The sequence below is a fragment of the Sparus aurata genome, chromosome 5 (assembly GCF_900880675.1).
Source record: "Sparus aurata chromosome 5, fSpaAur1.1, whole genome shotgun sequence".
Classification (NCBI taxonomy): domain Eukaryota; kingdom Metazoa; phylum Chordata; class Actinopteri; order Spariformes; family Sparidae; genus Sparus; species Sparus aurata.
Window position 1 is genome coordinate 34,803,830 of NC_044191.1, and position 19,742 is coordinate 34,823,571.

The 19,742-nt window shown below is 46.0% G+C and overlaps 1 protein-coding gene across 3 annotated transcripts in view; it reads left to right on the forward strand.

Annotated features, from left to right (window-relative positions):
* Window positions 1–5,461: 5,461 nt before the first annotated feature.
* Window positions 5,462–19,742, forward strand: part of LOC115581462 (leucine-rich repeat transmembrane neuronal protein 4) — a 64,038-nt gene continuing 49,757 nt past the window's right edge. For 2 of the 3 annotated variants that reach the window (XM_030416550.1, XM_030416551.1), the window contains exons 1-2: window positions 5,463–6,055; window positions 6,421–8,016. In XM_030416550.1, coding sequence (XP_030272410.1) covers window positions 6,025–6,055; window positions 6,421–7,973 — 1,584 coding nt within the window. In that variant the 5' untranslated portion in view covers window positions 5,463–6,024 and the 3' untranslated portion in view covers window positions 7,974–8,016. Of the gene's footprint in view, window positions 6,056–6,420; window positions 8,017–19,742 lie in introns of all 3 variants that reach the window. The other variant, XM_030416549.1, reaches the window with a different exon arrangement.

The following is a 19,742-nucleotide window of genomic DNA, read 5'->3' on the forward strand; positions in this document are numbered from 1 at the left end:
GACAGTTAAGGTGGAACTACTGTCTTCCAGCAACAACTATCCACGCAAGATCTCACGTGACTTTTCCTGCTTTTGATTTTAGTATTGTTTCTTATATGAGGCTCCTTTTTCAACTTCAAGGTCAATATTGTTTTTCGCTAACGACAAAACAACGAATTATCCTGCAGTTATATGGAACTAAGCTTTAGGAGCGTTCCACCTTAACTGTCCTCCAGGTTACGTCACATTCTGAGATCGACACTTCTCCACTGGCAGGACGGCGGCGAGCGGAACAAGCTACTGCTAACGTGAGTTGTTCAGAAACCTTCTTTTTAGTAAACTCTGTGTACACAAACAATGTTCTCAATGCTCGTGTTCATGTGTAGAGACCCTGGTGATGCTACCAGCAAAGTTTCATGTTGTGTCGAGACTTCTTACTGTTTTAAAAACAGAGATTTTGATGCTATCGCTAAAGTGCCCGTAGCACTCCCATTGAAAATGAGTTTGACCCAAAAACTAAAATACGGTAAATCTTAAAAGTGCCTCTTTCATCATAATTATGCTTTTACATGAAGGTTTGACTCGGGTACATTCACAAAAAAAGCCTTTTGGAGAGAGTTTCACTTTAAACAACACCAACGTGCTAGCTGTGTGATTCCTCTGATGGTTATAAAGAAAAGACTGCTGTTTTTATATAGTTATTATTAATAACACCTGTGCTCAGGTCCAGTTACATATATCACATATTAAATCACATATAAACACATCGTCTACCTCACTGTGATCCAACCGTGCTGGTGTCGTGCAGCTTTTGTCGTCTCTTTAAAGGAGGCCACTAGCTAACAGCAGCTACAGTTAGCATCACAACAGTTCTTACATATCGCACCTTTAAAGAATAAAACAGGAGCTTTATATTATACATCTTATAGTCTCGCTCCGTTGTGTTGTGATTGGCAGGTTTATTATCCTATTTAACGTAACGTAAAGAAATTAGAAATGTTTCACACCACAGTAAAAAGGTTCGTACTTCATCTCTGAAGCAAACTGAGGTTCAGATAAATGTCCTGAATGGTTTAAAATGTTTGCACTTGAGATAGAAAGAAGAAATAAAACTTCATGTCAGTCAGGTCTGAGTTTTGGTTTGTGATACTTAAACTCACAGTAAGTCATTTCTGCCACTTGGTGTCTCTCAATCATAACAAAACAAAAAGTCTCACGGGAATCACGAGAGTTTATGTCTTCGTTGTTTAACAGCCGCCATGACTGATGATGTTCACAGACGAGGTGAAAACCAACAGTTAACTTGATTACAATCACAGATTTCTCAGGGTTTGAATGTTGTTGGAAACATTTATATAACGATGAACTTACAATTGAGAAAGTTGATTGATGGAAGACTTAATTAAAGAAGTAAGCACGGCCCAAAAAAAACTAAACTTTTCATTTTAAATACTAGAAAACCGAGGCAGAACTCCCACAGTCGTATTTTGATAAACTATATAAAACATTTAAAAAAAAAATATAACTAGACAAACATGTCGGTTATTGTCTATTTTGATGATCTGGTCTAATTAATGTTTGTGTATTTCTTAATCATTTGAGTCTGACACAGATTTAGTGAATGAAACACTCAGTTAACATCACAGTCGGTGTGAAAGCTTCGTCTCTGTGAGTGTGAAGTAGTTCAGTGAAGGATGCTGCTGTGCTCAGAGTATTGGCTACTGTAATTGCCATTATACCAGTCACCTTGGTGTGTGTGTGTGTGTGTGTGTGTGTGTGTGTGTGTGTGTGTGTGTGTGTGGTTGTGTGTAGTTCCCTGCTCCGTCCTTCAACTCCAGTTAGCGGATTGATCCAGCAGTGAAAATTAAATCAGGGACTGCTGCTGAAGTGCGAGATGCATCAGTTTTATTTTTGTGTTTCGATTTCTTTGTCTCAAACTATCTGCGATCGGCGGTCAAACGTTCGTTAATGTCCATCAGCGTTAATTACGTAACCCATTAAGCACAGGGGCAGAGGGAGCCATTAGAAGTGATGACTTTGACCTCGACTCAAAGTCTCATCACGAGGCCGGAGCACTTTGTTTACGCGTGAAGCAACGCCGTGTCGAAACGCAGCGATGACGAGAGAGAATTCAGTTTTACTGACGCAGATTCAAATTCATTTTAATGTTGTTTTTATATTTATCACCAAATAAATTAGATAAAAATAATCACTCTGCATTCTGAACCTGCAACACCTTCAGTCCTCCTCTCCTCTTTGCTTAAAGGGATATTCCGGTGTAAATTTAATCCATGGTCTAAATCACCGTGAAACTGTGTTAGACTCCCTCTGGAGAGATCAAGTTAGCAGACCGCTAATTTACGGAGTTTTATCAACCTCAGAAACGACGGCGACAACAATACACTGCAGTAAATGGATCCAAATATAAACCGCCACCAAAAAGCCACAAATAATGCTCAGAACAGCACCAAACTTCAGCAACAGTACAAATAGGGTCTCAGCACATAGTCCGGGGCATCTAACCTCCGCTAGCTTAGCTGGATTTCTACTGAAAAGCTGACTAAATTTACCACTCTTCTGCAGCAGCTTCCTGTTGACGGGAAGTCCCGACGAGTCGATTACCGAGTGCAGTAGAGTTCCGCGGCTCATGGATGAAAATGTATGATTATGACTCCATGGAAAAGCAATCAAAGTTCATATGTGTCTTACCTGCCAGTTTATAACAGTTATTATCGAGAGCGGACAGGGAAAAGAACGGAATTGAGCATTTCTAACCGCACTCGGTAATCATCGCGTCGGGACTTCCCCGACCCGGAAGCTGATGGAGGAGAGTTGAAATCTGTTTTTAGCTTCACAATAGAAATCCAGCTAAGCTAGCGGAGGTTAGATGCCCCGGACTATGTGCTGAGACCCTATTTGTACTGTTGCTGAAGTTTGGTGCTGTTCTGAGCATTATTTGTGGCTTTTTGGTGGCGGTTTATATTTGGATCCATTTACTGCAGTGTATTGTTGTCGTGCGGTCGTTTCTGAGGTTGATGAAACTCCGTAAATTAGCGGTCTGCTAACTTGATCTCTCGAGAGGGAGTCTAACACAATTTCACTGTGATTTAGACCATGGATTAAATTTACACCGGAATATCCCTTTAAGTTTAGGAAAAGATCATATTTGAACTCACGAGAACTACGTTAAGTCTCTGTAACTTGAGCACGTTAGTCATCTCACCGTCACTTACATCATTTATGTCATTTAACTTACTTATATAACAAAACTTAAATATAAATCACTCTCGACTCTCGTCACAGTCAGAGTACAACCCATGAAAACCTCCAACAACACCCGACTTGGACTTTTCTGGCTCTTTTACCTGCAGCGTTTTTAAAGACTTGGATAACGCTGGACGTCCTCAGCTACTTCAGTCGTTAAAGAGAGAAACGCTGCAACACTGTGCGTTCCGTCAGCCTGGAGGAGGAGATAATTACTGACTTTGTGTGAACTGCTCCTTTAAATTTCACACATGGGGCTTATTATACATCAGAAACTTCAAGAGAAATGTTTGAGTGTTTTATTGTATAAAGGCCGACGTCTGGATCCTGTAGACACAATATGAGACACTGAACATTATGTTTCCGGCTCGTTAGTGTTCCTCAGGTGACACAAACGGGCCCTTAACGAGCTGACCTTCTCACTGTAGGTCCTGCTGCCTGTGAAGCTCTAATTAAGAATCATATTTAAACTGCTGGGAGGTCTTCTGAGGTCAGCGGGGGGGCTCAGAGCAGGAGCAGCGTGATCAGACACAACACGGCTGCTGCTGATCCTGGGTCAGGTGACAGAACACGACATCGACGCTGTAAACTGCAGGAACAACAACAAAACTGACGTGGAATCAGATTTAATTACCTCTAAAAGTACTTTCTGTTACTCAGTTTCTGCCACTTTGTTTCAGTTCGCAGGTAATTATTGTACTTTTTTTTACTCCACTACATTTATTTGACAGCTTTAGTTACAAGTTACTTTACAGGTTTAGGATAATAATACAGAATATAACCAACCAGTAAACTATGATGGGATTTTATAGATTAAACTGTAAACTGATTAAACTGCAGCATACAAAAGTTCCTGATAATGCACCAGTTTAAATACTCTGATGATATATTTTACATACAGTTTTGTAAAAGTACCTAAAGTGAAAAGTACTTGAGTAAAATCAGCCAGAAGTAAATTATACTTACATTTATTCACATGTTTGTATATTTTGTATACGATATATATATATATGTTTAATGTTTCACTTTGGCTCTGATGCAGAAAGTAATCTGCAAAGTAACGAGTAACTAAAGCTGTCGAATAAATTAGGGAGTAAAACTACCAAGTTAGCGAGTAAAGAACACAATATTCGCCTACAAGTAATTGAGTACTTAGTTACTTAGTTACTTTAGTCCCATAACTACACCCATGCAGATCTAATACATAACGTCTCCTCTCCCCTCTCCTCCTTCCTGCTTCCTCTCCCCTCTCCTCTCTCCTCCTCCTCTCCCTCTCCTCTCCTCCTCTCCTCTCCTCTCTCCTGCCTCCTCTCCTCCTCCTGCTCCTCTCCTCTCTCTCCTCTCCTCTCTCTCTCTCTCTCCTCCTCTCCCCTCTCCTCTCCTCCCTCCTCTCCTCTCCCCTCCTCCCTCCTGCCTCCTCTCCTCCCTCCTGCTTCCTCTCCTCTCTCCTCTCCTCTCCCCTCTCTCCTCTCCTCCCTCCTCTGCCTCCTCTCCCTCCTCCTGCTTCCTCTCCTCTCTCCTCTCCTCCCTCCTCTCCTCTCTCCTCTCTCCTGCCTCCTCTCCTCCCTCCTGCTTCCCTCCTCTCTCCTCTCCCCTCTCTCCTGCCTTCTCTCCTCTCTCCTCCCCTCCTCTCCTCCCTCCTCTCCTCCTCCTCTCTCCTCTCCCCTCTCTCCTCTCTCCTCTCCTCCCTCCTCCTCCTTCCTCTCCTCTCTCCTCTCCTCTCTCCTCCCTCCTCCTCCTCTCCTCCTCTCCTCCTCTCTCCTGCCTCCTCTCCTCCTCCTGCCTCCTCTCCTCTCTCCTCTCTCCTCCTCCTCTCTCCCTCCTCTCCTCTCTCCCTCTCCTCCTCCTCCTCTCCTCCCTCCTGCTTCCTCCCTCCTGCCTCCTCTCCTCCTCCTCTCCTCTCTCCTGCCTCCTCTCCTCTCTCCTCTCCTCTCCTCTCCTCTCTCCTCCCTCCTCTCCTCCTCTCTCTCTTCCTCTCCTCTCTCTCTCCTCCTCTCCTTCCTCCTCTCCTCTCCTCCTCTTCTCCTCTCCTCTCTCCTGCTCTCCTCTCCTCTCTCCTGCCTCCTCTCCTCTCTCTCTCCCTCCTCTCCTCTCTCTCCTCCTCTCTCCTCCCTCCTCTCCTGCCTCCTCCTCCTCTCTCCTCTCCTCTCCTCCTCCTCTCCTCCCTCCTCTCTCCTCTGTGGCCAGCAGAGGGCGTCCTGTCCTGAGACGCGCCGCTGCGCTCAGTAATCCTCCTCCAGCTTCATTCCTGTTGCTACACAACTCATTTATTCTTGATGCCGCGGTCAGCAGCTCTGGTCCTCGGCACACTGCGCCTCCTCTGCTCCGCTCTCCACAGCTCCTCCAGGGAGGACAACTTGTCGGATTTCGAGGACAGTTTCTCCTCCTCTCATATTTCTCCACTTGCTCGGTTTTTCCGTCTCTTTTCCGCCACTTCACCTGCGTTTGAAATGTGTGTGAGAGGCTCCAGGAGCGCGCCGCTGTGAACGCTGTCATTCTGCCTCATCCAAGGGCTTTTTTTTTTTTTTAAATAAAGGTGGCGGTCTGACGTGGAGCCTCCAGCTGATGTTGCGCGGTAACACAGGAAACTACAGGCAAGAGGTTGATGCACACCTTCTGGAGCCGCTCACATCTCCGACAGGTGTGCGGCCGTGCGCAAAGCGGCTCCCGGGGAAGTGCGTATATTCCCCGTGAAGGCAGGCGGGCGTCCCCCCTGGTGCGTGTCCAGCTGTGAGTCTAAACATGTGGACCCGGGACGAGTGCACCGGAGAGCCCTGAGACATGAGGAGAAGCCGACACCGCGCAAACATGGGTACGTATGTTCGGACTGGAGCTCCGGTTCTGTGCGCAAAGTGTCTCTGCTGCATGAAGGATGACTGACTGCAGGCTGGAGGAAGGTTCGTCTCTCCACAACTGTTTGACAGTGAAGCCTGATGCATGTGGAGATTAATCACCTTTCAGTGTGTCCAGAGCATCACTGAGATTCATTAGCACAGTCAAAGTGTGTGTGTGTGTGTGTGTGTGTGTGTGTGAGGAACAGAGGGATGCAAATGAAGGAGGCTGTGAATAACCTCCTCTGTTGACACATCAGAGCTCAGTGTGGCTTCTCATGTTTGGCTCCAGCCTGTGTCTAATGCCCCTGGTGTGATTTCCTGTCACTTTCCCCCGTGTCTGCAGGACTCCTCGTGCTTTTCTTCCGATGGCTTGTGTTCACAGTGGTGGTGCCCGCCTGGCTACTCGCCGCTCCAAGCGCCATCCGTGAGCGTCCCTGCCCTCAGAGCTGCAGATGCGATGGGAAAATAATATACTGCGAGTCCAACGCTTTCCGTGACGTGCCAAGCAACGTGTCTGTGGGCACTCAGGGCCTCTCCCTGCGCTACAACAGCCTGGCCAACCTCAGAGCTCACCAGTTTGCAGGCCTGAGTCAACTGGTTTGGCTCTACCTCGACCACAATTACATCAGCGCTGTGGACGGAAAGGCTTTCCACGGGATCAGGAGGCTCAAAGAACTGATCCTGAGCTCCAACAAGATCACGCTGCTGAAGAACAACACTTTCCACGACGTTCCCAATTTACGCAATCTTGACCTTTCCTACAACAAACTGCAGGTTCTGCAGCCCAATCAGTTTGTGGGTCTGAGGAAACTCCTCAGTTTGCACTTGAGGTCGAACTCGTTAAAAACCGTCCCGATGAGAGTTTTCCTCGACTGTCGTAATCTGGAGTTTCTTGACATCGGCTACAACCGGCTGCGGAGCCTCACCAGGAATGCCTTCGCGGGACTCCTGAAGCTCATCGAGCTCCACCTGGAGCACAACCAGTTCTCGAAGATCAACTTTGGTCATTTCCCGCGCCTGACCAACCTCAGGGCGCTCTACCTGCAGTGGAACCGGATCCGACTGCTGACCCAGGGCCTGCCTTGGATGTGGACTTCCTTGCAGAAGCTGGACCTCTCAGGAAACGAGCTCCAAACGTTGGACCCGAGTACGTTTCAGTGCCTCCCCAATCTGCAGACTCTGAACCTGGACTCCAACAAACTGAGCAATGTGTCTCAGCAGACGGTGGAGGCTTGGATCTCCCTCACCACCATCAGTCTGGCTGGTAATCTGTGGTACTGTAACCCCAACATATGTCCCCTGGTGGACTGGATCCAGGCCTTTAAGGGGAACAAGGAGACCGCGATGATTTGTGCCGGCCCAAAGGAGGCGCAAGGAGAGAAAGTGACAGACGTAGTGGAGACTTACAACATCTGTACCGCCACACCGAGCCCCATCCCCTCAACCACGTCACCCCCCATCACTCCTGCGTTTCCACCTGAGCTGCTGCCGCTGTCCACGCAGTCTGTGGTGGATAAGGAGCTGATCTGGAACAGGACAGCCTCCCCCACGCCCTCCCTGGCCTCCCCCACCATCCCCCTGCCTGACACCGAGTATGTGTCCTTCCACAAGATCATAGCAGGTAGCGTGGCCCTCCTCTTATCCGTGGCCATAATTCTCCTGGTGATCTACGTGTCGTGGAGGCGCTACCCCAGCAGCATCAAACAGCTCCAGCAGCGCTCGGCGGTTAAAAAGCGCCAGAAAAAGGCTCGTGAGACCGAGCGCTCCCTTAACTCGCCGCTGCAAGAGTACTATGTGGACTACAAGCCGTCACACTCAGAGACTATGGATGTGCTGGTTAATGGGACTGGACCTTACACATACACCATCACAGGCTCCAGGGAATGCGAGGTATGACCGTTGCCCTCCAAAAATCCATTTCCACAGCGAGGCATGAGAGGTAAATTTTCTAACAACCTGCGGAGAAAAAGTCCCCGTGTTTTCTCCTGTGCTCTTGTCTGTGTGGGGATAAGGAAGCCAGAGGTCGGTGCACGGTGACTTGACTCTGTTCGGTTCCGTGTGATTACCCGGCTGTTGTTCTGACTCGTGCACTTTCATTGCTCAGATATGATTCCCATTAACTCAAACTGCAGCAGCAGCTCCTCTCCCCCCTCCTGATAACTCACACACTGTAAGATGCACGACAGACAAAGTGGGTTCATCCGTCATCTCTGACATAAAAGAGCTGCCTGATGAATCTTTGTATTATCATCCAGTCTGTTATTTATCCACAAATGGCCGGCTGTCCGCGCCGTAATGAGCAGAATGAATTGGATCAAGTCACTGTGCAGGTGGTCCGCTCCTATCCTGTGTGTTTGCTACGTCAGCTGTAGCAAACACACCAGTCATGTGAGTCTTGATGTGTGTGTGTGTGTGTGTGTCTGTGTGTGTGTGTTGCTGTTTTAAATATCTTAATATTTGCAATCAGTGCTGCACGTTCTCCATTTCTGCCTCCAGCGATTGTGCACTTAACATTTTACTCATTAGTTTAATTCGGGTTCAAGCGGTCGCCGAACAAAAACGGCCCGCAGCCAAACAAGAGATGAATTATACATTTGGGCTCAGTTTCTGTCCGGTTCTGTTGTGTTGGACTGCAGGAACAAAAAACTGCTCCTCTGCTACTGTATCTGCTTCTCACACATGTAGAGGAAATATTGGGCGACACAAGATGGAACCTGGACTCCTCCACATCACCGTGCAGCCGAGGAGTCGTGCTGATCCAAGCTGTCTGGCACCTGCTCCGCCAGATTTATCATTTCTGGATTTTTTTATATTAGAAATCAAACATATGCTTCTAATTATGTCACAGATTATATATGGCAGGACATTTTATCATCAATATTTGGATATCCTCAGTAGTGACTCATCAGCTCAATATCGTACAGCTTGATAATTACTTCCTGATTTATTTTGAAAAGCCACAGTGCGCGTTTAGATGTCTGTAGAGACTTTGGACTGGGAGATGAGATGCTCACCGTTTATTAAGACTTAATTAATGCAGGCGGACCTCCTGATTTATGATTCCTCAGGTCAGATTGATTATTTTTCCACCAAAAAGGTTGTTCTCCAAGGAAAGATGTGTGTCCTGTGATCTGTGATGCAATGAAAAATATGTTTTTAATCAGGAAAATATTGTTTCGGCAAGATATAAATCTTTTACTTGTCAAACTGGTTTCTTCTAAACGTTACCAGGTGAAAACTAAGCAGCTAAGCACAGCGCTGTCGTGCATCGATGCTGGAGAGGATGTAAGTTATGCTACAGATTAAACAACGTGTTGTTGGAGTTTAAAGAACATTACACCTTTTTTCAAAGATGTGAAATTTAAATGCGTCTCTGTTTTGGCTGCACGGCCACAAAAACAAAAACCTCCTCTGATGCAAGATGTGTCACCGAGCAGGTTTTTTGGGACGGGAGATGCAAAGAGCATCATCAGGATGGTGCAGTGCATTCTGGGTGTTGTAGGATTTCTACCGCAGCTCCTGTTTTCTCTGCTCATCTAGCAACTTCTATTTATTCTATTGTCATGTAAGGGCCGTCTTTCCAACAGTGAAATACTTCTGTAGTTGCATTTTGGAGAGTTTTCTTTGCAGGACATTTGGCTAACACCAGCTAAAGTTAGCCATCCCAGTTGTTCGGCCTTCTGGCTCGCGAGCTAGTCGTGACTTGTGATTAATGGCCGTCGCTGTGGAGGCAGAGAGGCCACAGGAAGTGGAGAGAGTTTTTAAGACGGTCTCTCTCTCTCTCTCTGTCTCTCTGTGTCACGTCAGCACTCCTGCTGATTCTCTGCATTGTGTTTGTAAAGTACAGTTATTACCACGTTGGCAGCCGACGAGTTGTCGACATGAATGTGGCTTTTTAATGTGAGTTTATCCCACCGTAAAAATGTTTGGATGAATCCTGCCAGTCTTTTAATAGACGCGTCAAACTGCCTCATTATTAGTGTGTTTCCTGGAGGAGGTCCACGCGCCGCCCGGCTGTACAGCACAGACGGCCTCCACAGAAAGACTAATCAATCCACTCCAGCTTGATTAGGCACTTTTTTTTTTGCCCCCTCTCTCTCCTTTTCCCTCCTAATGCTTCACATCCGTCATCCGTCCGGCAGCTGACTTTCTTTTTATACATATATATGCATTTGGCAGCATTTTTAAGTGTGATTACCAGAACATGTGGTGTTTGGGAAGATGCTGTGTTGCTGCTGTGGAGAGCTGGAGACATCTTCCATCTTCATTGCATCTGTCAGGTCGAGAACCAGGTTTTTATCTCAATCTGCCACACAGCTCATTTCCTATATTCTGCGTGGAGCCTATAAATCATTTGATAATATGTCTTAAGTCAGTTGATCGCACCGTGGCAGCACTCACACTCCTGTTGCGTCCTTCGCTGAGAGGCTGTCGCACCGATACGTTCATTGTTTTCCGTGATGTCACGTATACGAGCTACACGGGAAGCTACATCAGCTCTTTGTCAGATTATCTGCGGCGGAGCATTCCTCAAACGCGAGAGGAGCTGGAGGTGAGACGGTCGGCTTATCAATCTTGTAGCTTTCATGTGAGAATGTGGCACGGGAGCATTAAATGGCCGACCTAATGGGGCTTCTGCTAGCTAGAATAACTAATAGCCCATCAGAGGTAAGGAGCCGAGACTTCCCTCTGCTTTTGTTATTCCTCGCCCTCCACAGCTCAGGAGAGCAGCCCGAGCAGTTCAGATGTGATGGGATTGTGTGTGTGTGTGTGTGTGTGTGTGTGTGTGTGTGTGTGACGTTGGCCCAAACAGTAATGCATAGTAAGAAACACATTTCACAGCAGGGAGACTCCAACCACCAGATTTTCTGAATGCACCGGTGCATTCACACTCCTTCCAAACGGTTTCAATCGGCGGCATTATTTCATCTGAAAGAGTTTATTGTTTATTAAGTGTGTATCCTGCAGAACAAGAAGCTGTGCAGGGACAGAGTCGACGACTATTTGCATCACAATGCAGAGACGAGAGGACGTTTGTAGATTTATTTAAAGCTGGGGTCGGCAGGATTGGAGAAACCAGGGAGATCGTAACGATACGATTCAGGGACGATACATCTTAAATATGGAACGATTTGGTGCGATTCGATACGATACAATGCAGTCTGATAAAGTTCTTAACATTTGTTTAATGTCGACATTCATTTTCCATTATAAATTAAAATAAGCAATTCTATAAAAGAGGCATTGCTTACCTCACCATGTCTCCAAAGCCATCAGTCTCAACCACACTGTGAGGTCGTGATGACCTTGGACCTCGCCGAGTTGTGGCAGGAAAAAGTCTTTAATAGCCACGTTGTTGTCATGTGTGTTCTTGCCTTTGCTAGCTGTAACGTTACTAACGTTTTCAGATTTGTCATGCTGCTGCTGCACTTAATATCTGTTCTACAGAACTTACACATGGCCAGACTTTTGTCCAAATGTCCCTCCTTCTTATAAAATCCAAATCTCTTCCAAACTTTAGATTTCAGATTAGCTGGTGCGTTGTAAACAGTGTCAGAGTTGTCGGACATGTTGTTGTTGTTGTTGTGGTTTCTCCCTCGGATATGCTAACATTACTCTCACGAGAATTTCTCGTTGACCTTTAACCTTTTAGAGAGAGTTGAGAGACGCTCTGCAGAATCAGCAGCAAAGCTTCCGTCAACCGATACGTAACTTTAGAATCAGGCCATCAACCGGTTAATGGCACATTTATATCGATGAATCTTTACACCCCTAGTATAAAGTCCAACTCATGAACACACACTGCCTGACTCCACCAACACCTCCTGCCCTGGAGATCTGTGTTAACGCCTTTCCCATTGGAAGGAGACGAGTTTGCCGAACTGTTTTTTTAGGGTTTTCGTGTTTGTTCGTCATTATGAACTTGCATGAAACAGGAAACAGTAGAAAGCAGATGATCCAGACAAAGACTTCATCAAAAATATTTTAAATAAGGATGGAAGGAGCTAAAGAGTGAGACAACTGCTGCTCAGGCTACGAGGCTTCAGTCGTGACACGGACATCACAAACGGTGGTGACTCGTTTAAGATCTGTTTTTTACGCCGTCACTCTTTTAAACCGAACGTATTTGAGCCGCTTCAACATAAATGGATGGAAGAATTTTAATGTCGATGTGAAGTAAAAGCCAACACACATTCACACTGGAGACAAAAGTTTGTTGCAGGTTGTTTTTGTCCAGTCCAACTGTTGTGGCTCAGACCTGGCGATGATCTGGCGGTTGTGTGCTTTGTGCTAACTGAGCTAGCTGCTGAACGTCATTCGGACACTCGCGCTGACATTGTTGCACCACGAGCTCATTAACAGTCGAACAGAACCATCTCTGGCCGAGCCTTGTGGAAGATTCTGGTCCTGTGCAGTGAACTTGGGCAGAGCTCACGCAGAACAGAGGTTTATTAAAGGCCTGCAACAGCCATCAGATCTACTTCAGAACATCTGATTTATCGTTTGCTCTCCGGATGTTAAGAGATTTTCTTTTTCTTTCTTTTTTAATCCGAGCATCTTTACTAAAGCATAACGAGGCAAAAGATAAGAACAGTATGAACAAACAGTACCCATCCCCCTTTTTCTTCCCTGACAGTATAGAAAGTGAGAAAATGAAGATAAAGAAAAATAGAACAACAACAAACCGAGAATAAAAACTCACCCAGGGGCCGAAGCGGTCGGCTGGCTGGTTGTGTAGGTGCTTGTTTGAGGAGAACTGTCAGTCTGTCAGAATGTTAGAGGGTCCAAAACTCTGCAGAACCTTTTATTTCACCCTTTAAGGAAAATATTGTATCAGTGTTCAAACTCTGAGGCTTGAAGATGCTTCAGTCAGTCAAGTATTCTCAAACTATTCAGGCTGCAAATGAAAAAACATTTTTTTTTTTCTACTTAAAGTCATTTTAATATCATCTCCAAATATCATCCTTCCACAGATTGGTTCCCTCGTTCAAAATCTTAAATATTGATGTCAAAAAAAATCCCTCATACTTTCTGCAAATACTACGGGAAAAAAAGCTGCTTAAATAAGTTCTCATCCCGTTTTAATGGCACGCAGCAGAGAGAGTCAGGGAATAAAGATATCAGCTCTGCTCCAGGGTTCAAACTCACAGCTGGAGGCAGATTGTAAATGCCCCCGTCTGCACATTCCTCCAGCCGTCCAACGATAGTGAGCACTTAAGCTATTAGCTGCATTTTCAATTAGGAGAAAAAGCTTTGTAATTGAAGCCCGTTATCTTCTGCACATGCCCAGACCGACTCCACTCGGCTCAGCAGGGCGGCTGCAAACTCAAACGTGAATGTTGATGAACACTTTGAACCGAGCGGGTCACGTGATCTTCCCCTGGCGCGTTATTAAGAAAAAGCCCTCGCTCGCCACCTTCGTGCGTCACCTCGAGCCCTCAGATCGTCTCCCTGCAAAGTTCGCTCAGACAACATTAAGGTGGAAATCCCTCCGTCTTAACCAGAGGCCGTTCTTCTTCTGTTCTCGGGCAGCGTTTGCTCACATTAATAAGGTGAGGAGATCCTGCTCACAGATAATTAAAGTGGGCTGTGAGAGGGCAGATGAAGTGAGGAGACAGGAAGGTGTGCCTCGCCACCGCCGCCGCCACCGCCGCTGCTGCTGCATCTACCTGACTGGTACAAATGCTTCCTGCAAGAGTCGACTAAAATTAATTACATTATTCACTCATTTTTCAAGCTGACAGGGTCAGAAGCATTGTAATGTTAACACTCTGATGAGCAACCCAGTTTCTCAACCAACAATTTAGGCCAGCTCGAGCTTTAATCATGCAGGAAGTTGTTTCCAGTGCTGCGCCCCGCGTCGCCCTCCTGGTTATATTAAAATCTAATGGCTCCTATGCATCCGATCGGTGTTGACTCAGAGCAGATCCTGCAGCCGGTGGGAACATTTGATTCACCAAACATTTGTTTAAAGTTTAAGGCTCCAGAATATGAGCTCCGTCTTTAAGATGTCTGGAGTAAGAAACGAAGACGAGCAGCGATCAAAGTGTTTCTGCCTCGAGTTTCCAACGCGGCAGCTTGCAGCTCAGCTGTGCGTAGACGCACAGAAGGCGGGATTCCACCGCGTGACGGGATGTTTGACAGTTTTCAATATTTGTTGTTCACTCGCCAAATAAAAGTCATCCGCATGAGGGAAGGTAGCCTCCGAGAAAAGATGTCTTTTTTGTGACAACACACCGAGCTGAGTGACTAATTCATGTTTTAACTATATAATAAGAAATCGATATCACATGCCATTAATCCTCATTTCTCGTGGTCGTCTTTCCCGAAGATTACTGTAGCTGCATGAGTGGATGGCAATAGTCCATGGCACCACAGAAGAAGACTACTTAGCGTTGATCGTACCTGATGATTTTGTGAAAAATGGGCTCTGCTTAACTCCATTTAAACTCGGCTGCAGCAGAATGTGGAGAGAAACAGCCTTTTAAGTGGATTGGCTGGAACGGCTCTTACACAACATCATTTTTTAGTGTCACGTATCACTTCTCATTCTGTAAGTGGTGATATAAAAATATCACCGTGATGGATTTTTGTGCGAAATCAAAGCGCACACTGGGGACCTGTTGGAAATGTGACAGTTTTTTTTTGTTTTTGTTTGTTTTTTTTCTCTAATTTAAGTTTTAAATTCGTTTTGTTTTTTCTCTGCAGACACGTCAGATAAAACCAGAACAGCAGCAGGTTCAGTGTCTCTGATTCGTGTTTTAGAATCACAACTTAATCACCTGAATCGCTCCCAAAAGTACTTTTTCATCGCTCCAAAAACAACATGGCCGCTGCAGCGTACCTGACGTTCATCATGCAGGAAAACATGGTGGTTTACTTCAAAATAGCCAAGTTAGTTACATAAGTTATGCACGTGATGTAACTTATCAACGTTAGTAAGTTAAATTAACTCACTGCGGGATGTGAGCAGCCCTGTGTGACCCTGAAAAGGATAATCGGTTTCAGATAATGGATGGAAATCCCAATCACATCATCCTCAGAGTGGTTTACGATCTGCGCTCTGTCCTCAAACCCTCATTCGAGTGAAGAAACACTCACTGAAAATGATGGATGATGGTGGACATGAAGAAGAAGAGAGACGTTAATTTGAGTCCAGCGTGATTTGTTTTTGTGCTTTTATTTGTCGTCACCCTGATCCACCACGCTGTCGTCACCCGGGACAACCAGATGACTGACAGCTGTTGCGATGCAGCTGGAGAATCTCGCTCGTGAAACGCGATCAGTTGCACTTTTTTCTGCCGTCCGTCTCATCGACAGGTCTGATGAGGGGCGTAGCGAGGAGAAGGTCAAACAGACGCCTGATTGAGATTTAGAAAACGAGGATGCACGGCTCTATAAACCAGACAGAAACAATGACGCTGCATATTTCTGTTGCTGTGCGTCGTGGGGCTGCAGAGTTTTATGCATTTGGCCCTGAATGGAGCGTTGTGTCGTGCCAGCTCCGGCCCGTGGGCCTCACTCCGGACCGCCCGGCTCTATCCTGACTGCACACTAACCTCTAAAAGAGAGACTTTAAAATGCATCTGAAACTGGATTTATACCTTCGCTTTTTTCTGTGAATTCCTGCCGAGTGAAAACCTTGCAGGGGGAATCATTAACAGAAGTGCACATTATCAGAACTTAGACCCGTCTCTGGTGTGAAGCACCCCTGCTCGGTGCGTGGGGGGGAAGATCTCCTCCACACAAACACACTCTGGGATATGTGCGATTTCTGGCTTTTGACAGATGTTCCTCTCGGAGGTGTGATGTCTGCTCGGCTGAGGAGGTGGAATACATTGAGCACAGCGAGCAGCGGGGAGAGGCAGTCAGCGCAGTCATCCTCTGTAATCTAACACGGCTTGTTAAAACAAATACTGCAGTTCTGTTGTTTCACAGTAATTAATCTTAGCATCTCTTCTTTCATCCGATTGATGTCTTCATGATTTTATTACTCTCATTAGGACGTACTAATAGCACGTGTCCCCGCCTGCTAATAGCTTAATCTGGCACAAGCGGAAAATATGATGTTCTTCCTCCACGCTTCAACACCGTCAATATTGAATTCCGCTCTGCGTAAGCTGCTCTTATTTACAGAACGTATATGATGAAGTGCTGCTGGTGTCTGACTGATCAGCTCAGACTCTCGCAGGAGCTGCAGAAGTCCGACGGCTCATAGCTGCAGGCAGATATCTGAGAATACATTCAGCCAAATGAAAGTCGTTGTGTTGTTGAGCAGCAAACCTCCACTTTAAATTGAGGTCATCTTTGATTGACAGCATTATTAACTCTGAAATGCACTTGGTATTACACAATAACTCAGTCCTTCACTTAAGCCCAGGATCAAATTAACTTGTCTGTTATAAACAAATCAGGCGGCTCCGTCTGTGTCAGGACAATATTATACCGTAAAATGTTACAGAAGGAGATTTTAGAGGACCCAGTTTTACTCAGACTAATTTGGGTCCAAATGAAAAAGACCGCAGAGATAAATGAGGCTGATTCATCGTCTCCCCATCACGCTCGTCTCCAGCGGTCGTCCCCTCCTGCAGCCGCACACAAACCGCGATGAATAATTAAAGTGATATTAAACTTCCCTCTATTGTGTTTCAAGGCCGCTTTGTTCAGGCGGTGGAGAAGCAGCTAAAGCCAAATTTGTGTTAATTAGAAGTGTGTTTTGATCTGATGAGGATCTCACACCCCGTTACTGAAAACACATCCTGTCGACAATCAGCTGGACGCGTTACTGGAAAACAAAGGATTGAGCAGCGACGACGCAAATGAGCAGAAGAGTCGAAGCCCGACGGGCCGATCTGTTGGCAGGAGCAGAATCTAATAATCATAGTGATGTTTTTATCATCAGGAGACGAACTCCAGATCGTAACCAGTGTCCTGGTCAAGGACACTGAGTGGAGAGTTAGCCTAAGAGTTAGTCCATGTAAACTCACAACACATTATACCGGCAGGGAATCGAACCCAGGACCTTCAACCAAAACACCGGCTCCAGAGAAGACCTTTCACGTTTTTAGGCGAAGTGAGGGTTTTTTTCCCTGCACAGCTTCCCTGTGAGATACAAGAAATCCTTCACACTGGTCCGATTTGTAAGATCGACCCAGAGCATCAATAATTGGTGCAGCCAAAGCTGATGTCAGTGTTAATAATTCTGCAAGTACTTGGTCTAAAAACCAAAGATTTGGACGACCAGCTCCAGACGGGATCGACACTCTCTGGATCCACATAGTTTGGAACGAGAACCATGACTGTCAGCACCTCGTTGAGATGTTTCTGGTCCAAAATGTTGAAAGAACCGACCAAGATACTGAGAAATAGTCACGAGTCTCTGTGATCGACCGGGTCACACCTGCCTTTCCAACTTCTTGACTTGGCTTCCAAGTTCAGACTTTCCCTGGTTTTTCGGTGAAGTTTGACGAATCAAACTTTCAAACAATGCTAGGGGCTAATATTTAAAGAGAGTCGTGAAAATTGTGCAGTCACGGGACGCCAGAAAACCGTGTTGACAGGCGGCGGCGAGTGTGTCCGTTGTGTTTGTACAAGCTAGCCTGCATCACGCTTCCTCCTGCTTCCTGCTGTAATGTGAATACTGAAGCTACAGGTGTGCTGGAGCGAATTACGCACCCGAGGAAACAGAGGAACTCCCTCGTGAGGACGCGACAGATGTTTGATGATCTTCAGGTGAAAGTGAAGAAGCACTCAGCTGTATTTAACAGGCAGCTGATGATGAAACATCGCAGCATTATCTCCAAACGCCTGAAGCCTGAATGAATCATCGGAGACGCTTTCAGACGGATAGCAGATTGATTCGGCCACTTGTCTGATCTTGGTGTCTTAATGAGATTGGAGAGAGCCGGATGACAGATGTGAGTCGTGTTGACTCCACGCTAACGGTCATTTTTATAATTTTATGTATTCGTTTGAGTGTTAGAGTCGGTGAGAAGCCCCCCGACACCGGACCACAGCTATGTTAAGGTCGGGGTTGAAATCCCTCCTTCTTAAAAGAGACGAGGGAACAACTGACTGGAAACTATTCTGCGTCCTGATGTTGTGGTGTTTTGATTCACTGATCCTGTTGTTTTTCAGACAGTCTCAAGTGTAATATTGTCAGTTTTCCATTCTTATCTGAGTAATTAATACGATTGCCTTGAAGGAATTACTCCATCGAGCTGCGATCAAACTTCTCTGGGCTGATTCTTGCTGTGTGGAGATGAAATATCTCATCCACTGCAACATTTTCCACTCGGCCCGTATAACTTCAGGGGTGAACATCTACCTTTCGGTGCCGTACGCTCTGAAAGATTGGCTCCCAATTTCTCACTGGCATTCAACAATCCATCATAAAAGAGAAATGTATTATAGAAGAGGCCCGGAAAGCAATTTCTCCTCTGACAGCGGCCTCAACAGACCACAATGCAATGATATCCTGATACGCTGTGGTTTGAGTGACTTTTTTGACTTGCCGTGCCGTCTCCGCTTCATATACGAGCACAGAGAGGTGAACACAACAAGTTCACCTTGCAGTTGTCAGGAAAAAGGCATTCAGGGAAAAACGCAGGAGACGGTTAAAGGGATATTCCGGTGTAAGTTTAATCCATGGTCTAACACACCGTGAAACTGTGTTAGACTCCCTCTCCAGAGATCAAGTTAGCAGACCGCTAATTTACGGAGTTTTATCAACCTCAGAAACGACCGTACGACAACAATACACTGCAGTAAATGGATCCAAATATAAACCGCCACCAAAAAGCCACAAATAATGCTCAGAACAGCACCAAACTTCAGCAACAGTACAAATAGGGTCTCAGCACATAGTCCGGGGCATCTAACCTCCGCTAGCTTAGCTGGATTTCTACTGAAAAGCTGACTAAATTTACCACTCTTCTGCAGCAGCTTCCTGTTGACGGGAAGTCCCGACGAGTCGATTACCGAGTGCAGTAGAGTTCCGCGGCTCATGGATGAAAATGTCTGATTATGACTCCATGGAAAAGCAATCAAAGTTCATATGTGTCTTACCTGCCAGTTTATAACAGTTATTATCGAGAGCGGACAGGGAAAAGAACGGAATTGAGCATTTCTAACCGCACTCGGTAATCGTCGCGTCGGGACTTCCCGACCCGGAAGCTGATGGAGGAGAGTTGAAATCTGTTTTTAGCTTCGCAATAGAAATCCAGCTAAGCTAGCGGAGGTTAGATGCCCCGGACTATGTGCTGAGACCCTATTTGTACTGTTGCTGATGTTTGGTGCTGTTCTGAGCATTATTTGTGGCTTTTTGGTGGCGGTTTATATTTGGATCCATTTACTGCAGTGTATTGTTGTCGTGCGGTCGTTTCTGAGGTTGATAAAACTCCGTAAATTAGCAGTCTGCTAACTTGATCTCTCGAGAGGGAGTCTAACACAGTTTCACGGTGATTTAGACCATGGATTAAACTTACACCGGAATATCCCTTTAATGTGAAGCTGAAGCAGATTTGGCCGGTCCAGGGGAGCTGGGCACCCAGAACTCAAGCCACCTCGATGCTAAATCAGCGCTGGCATGCTGCGAGCCCCACAGATTGATGATAGATAACAGTGTAAGAGTATCCGAGGGTGGATTTTTCCATTAAGTCTTCA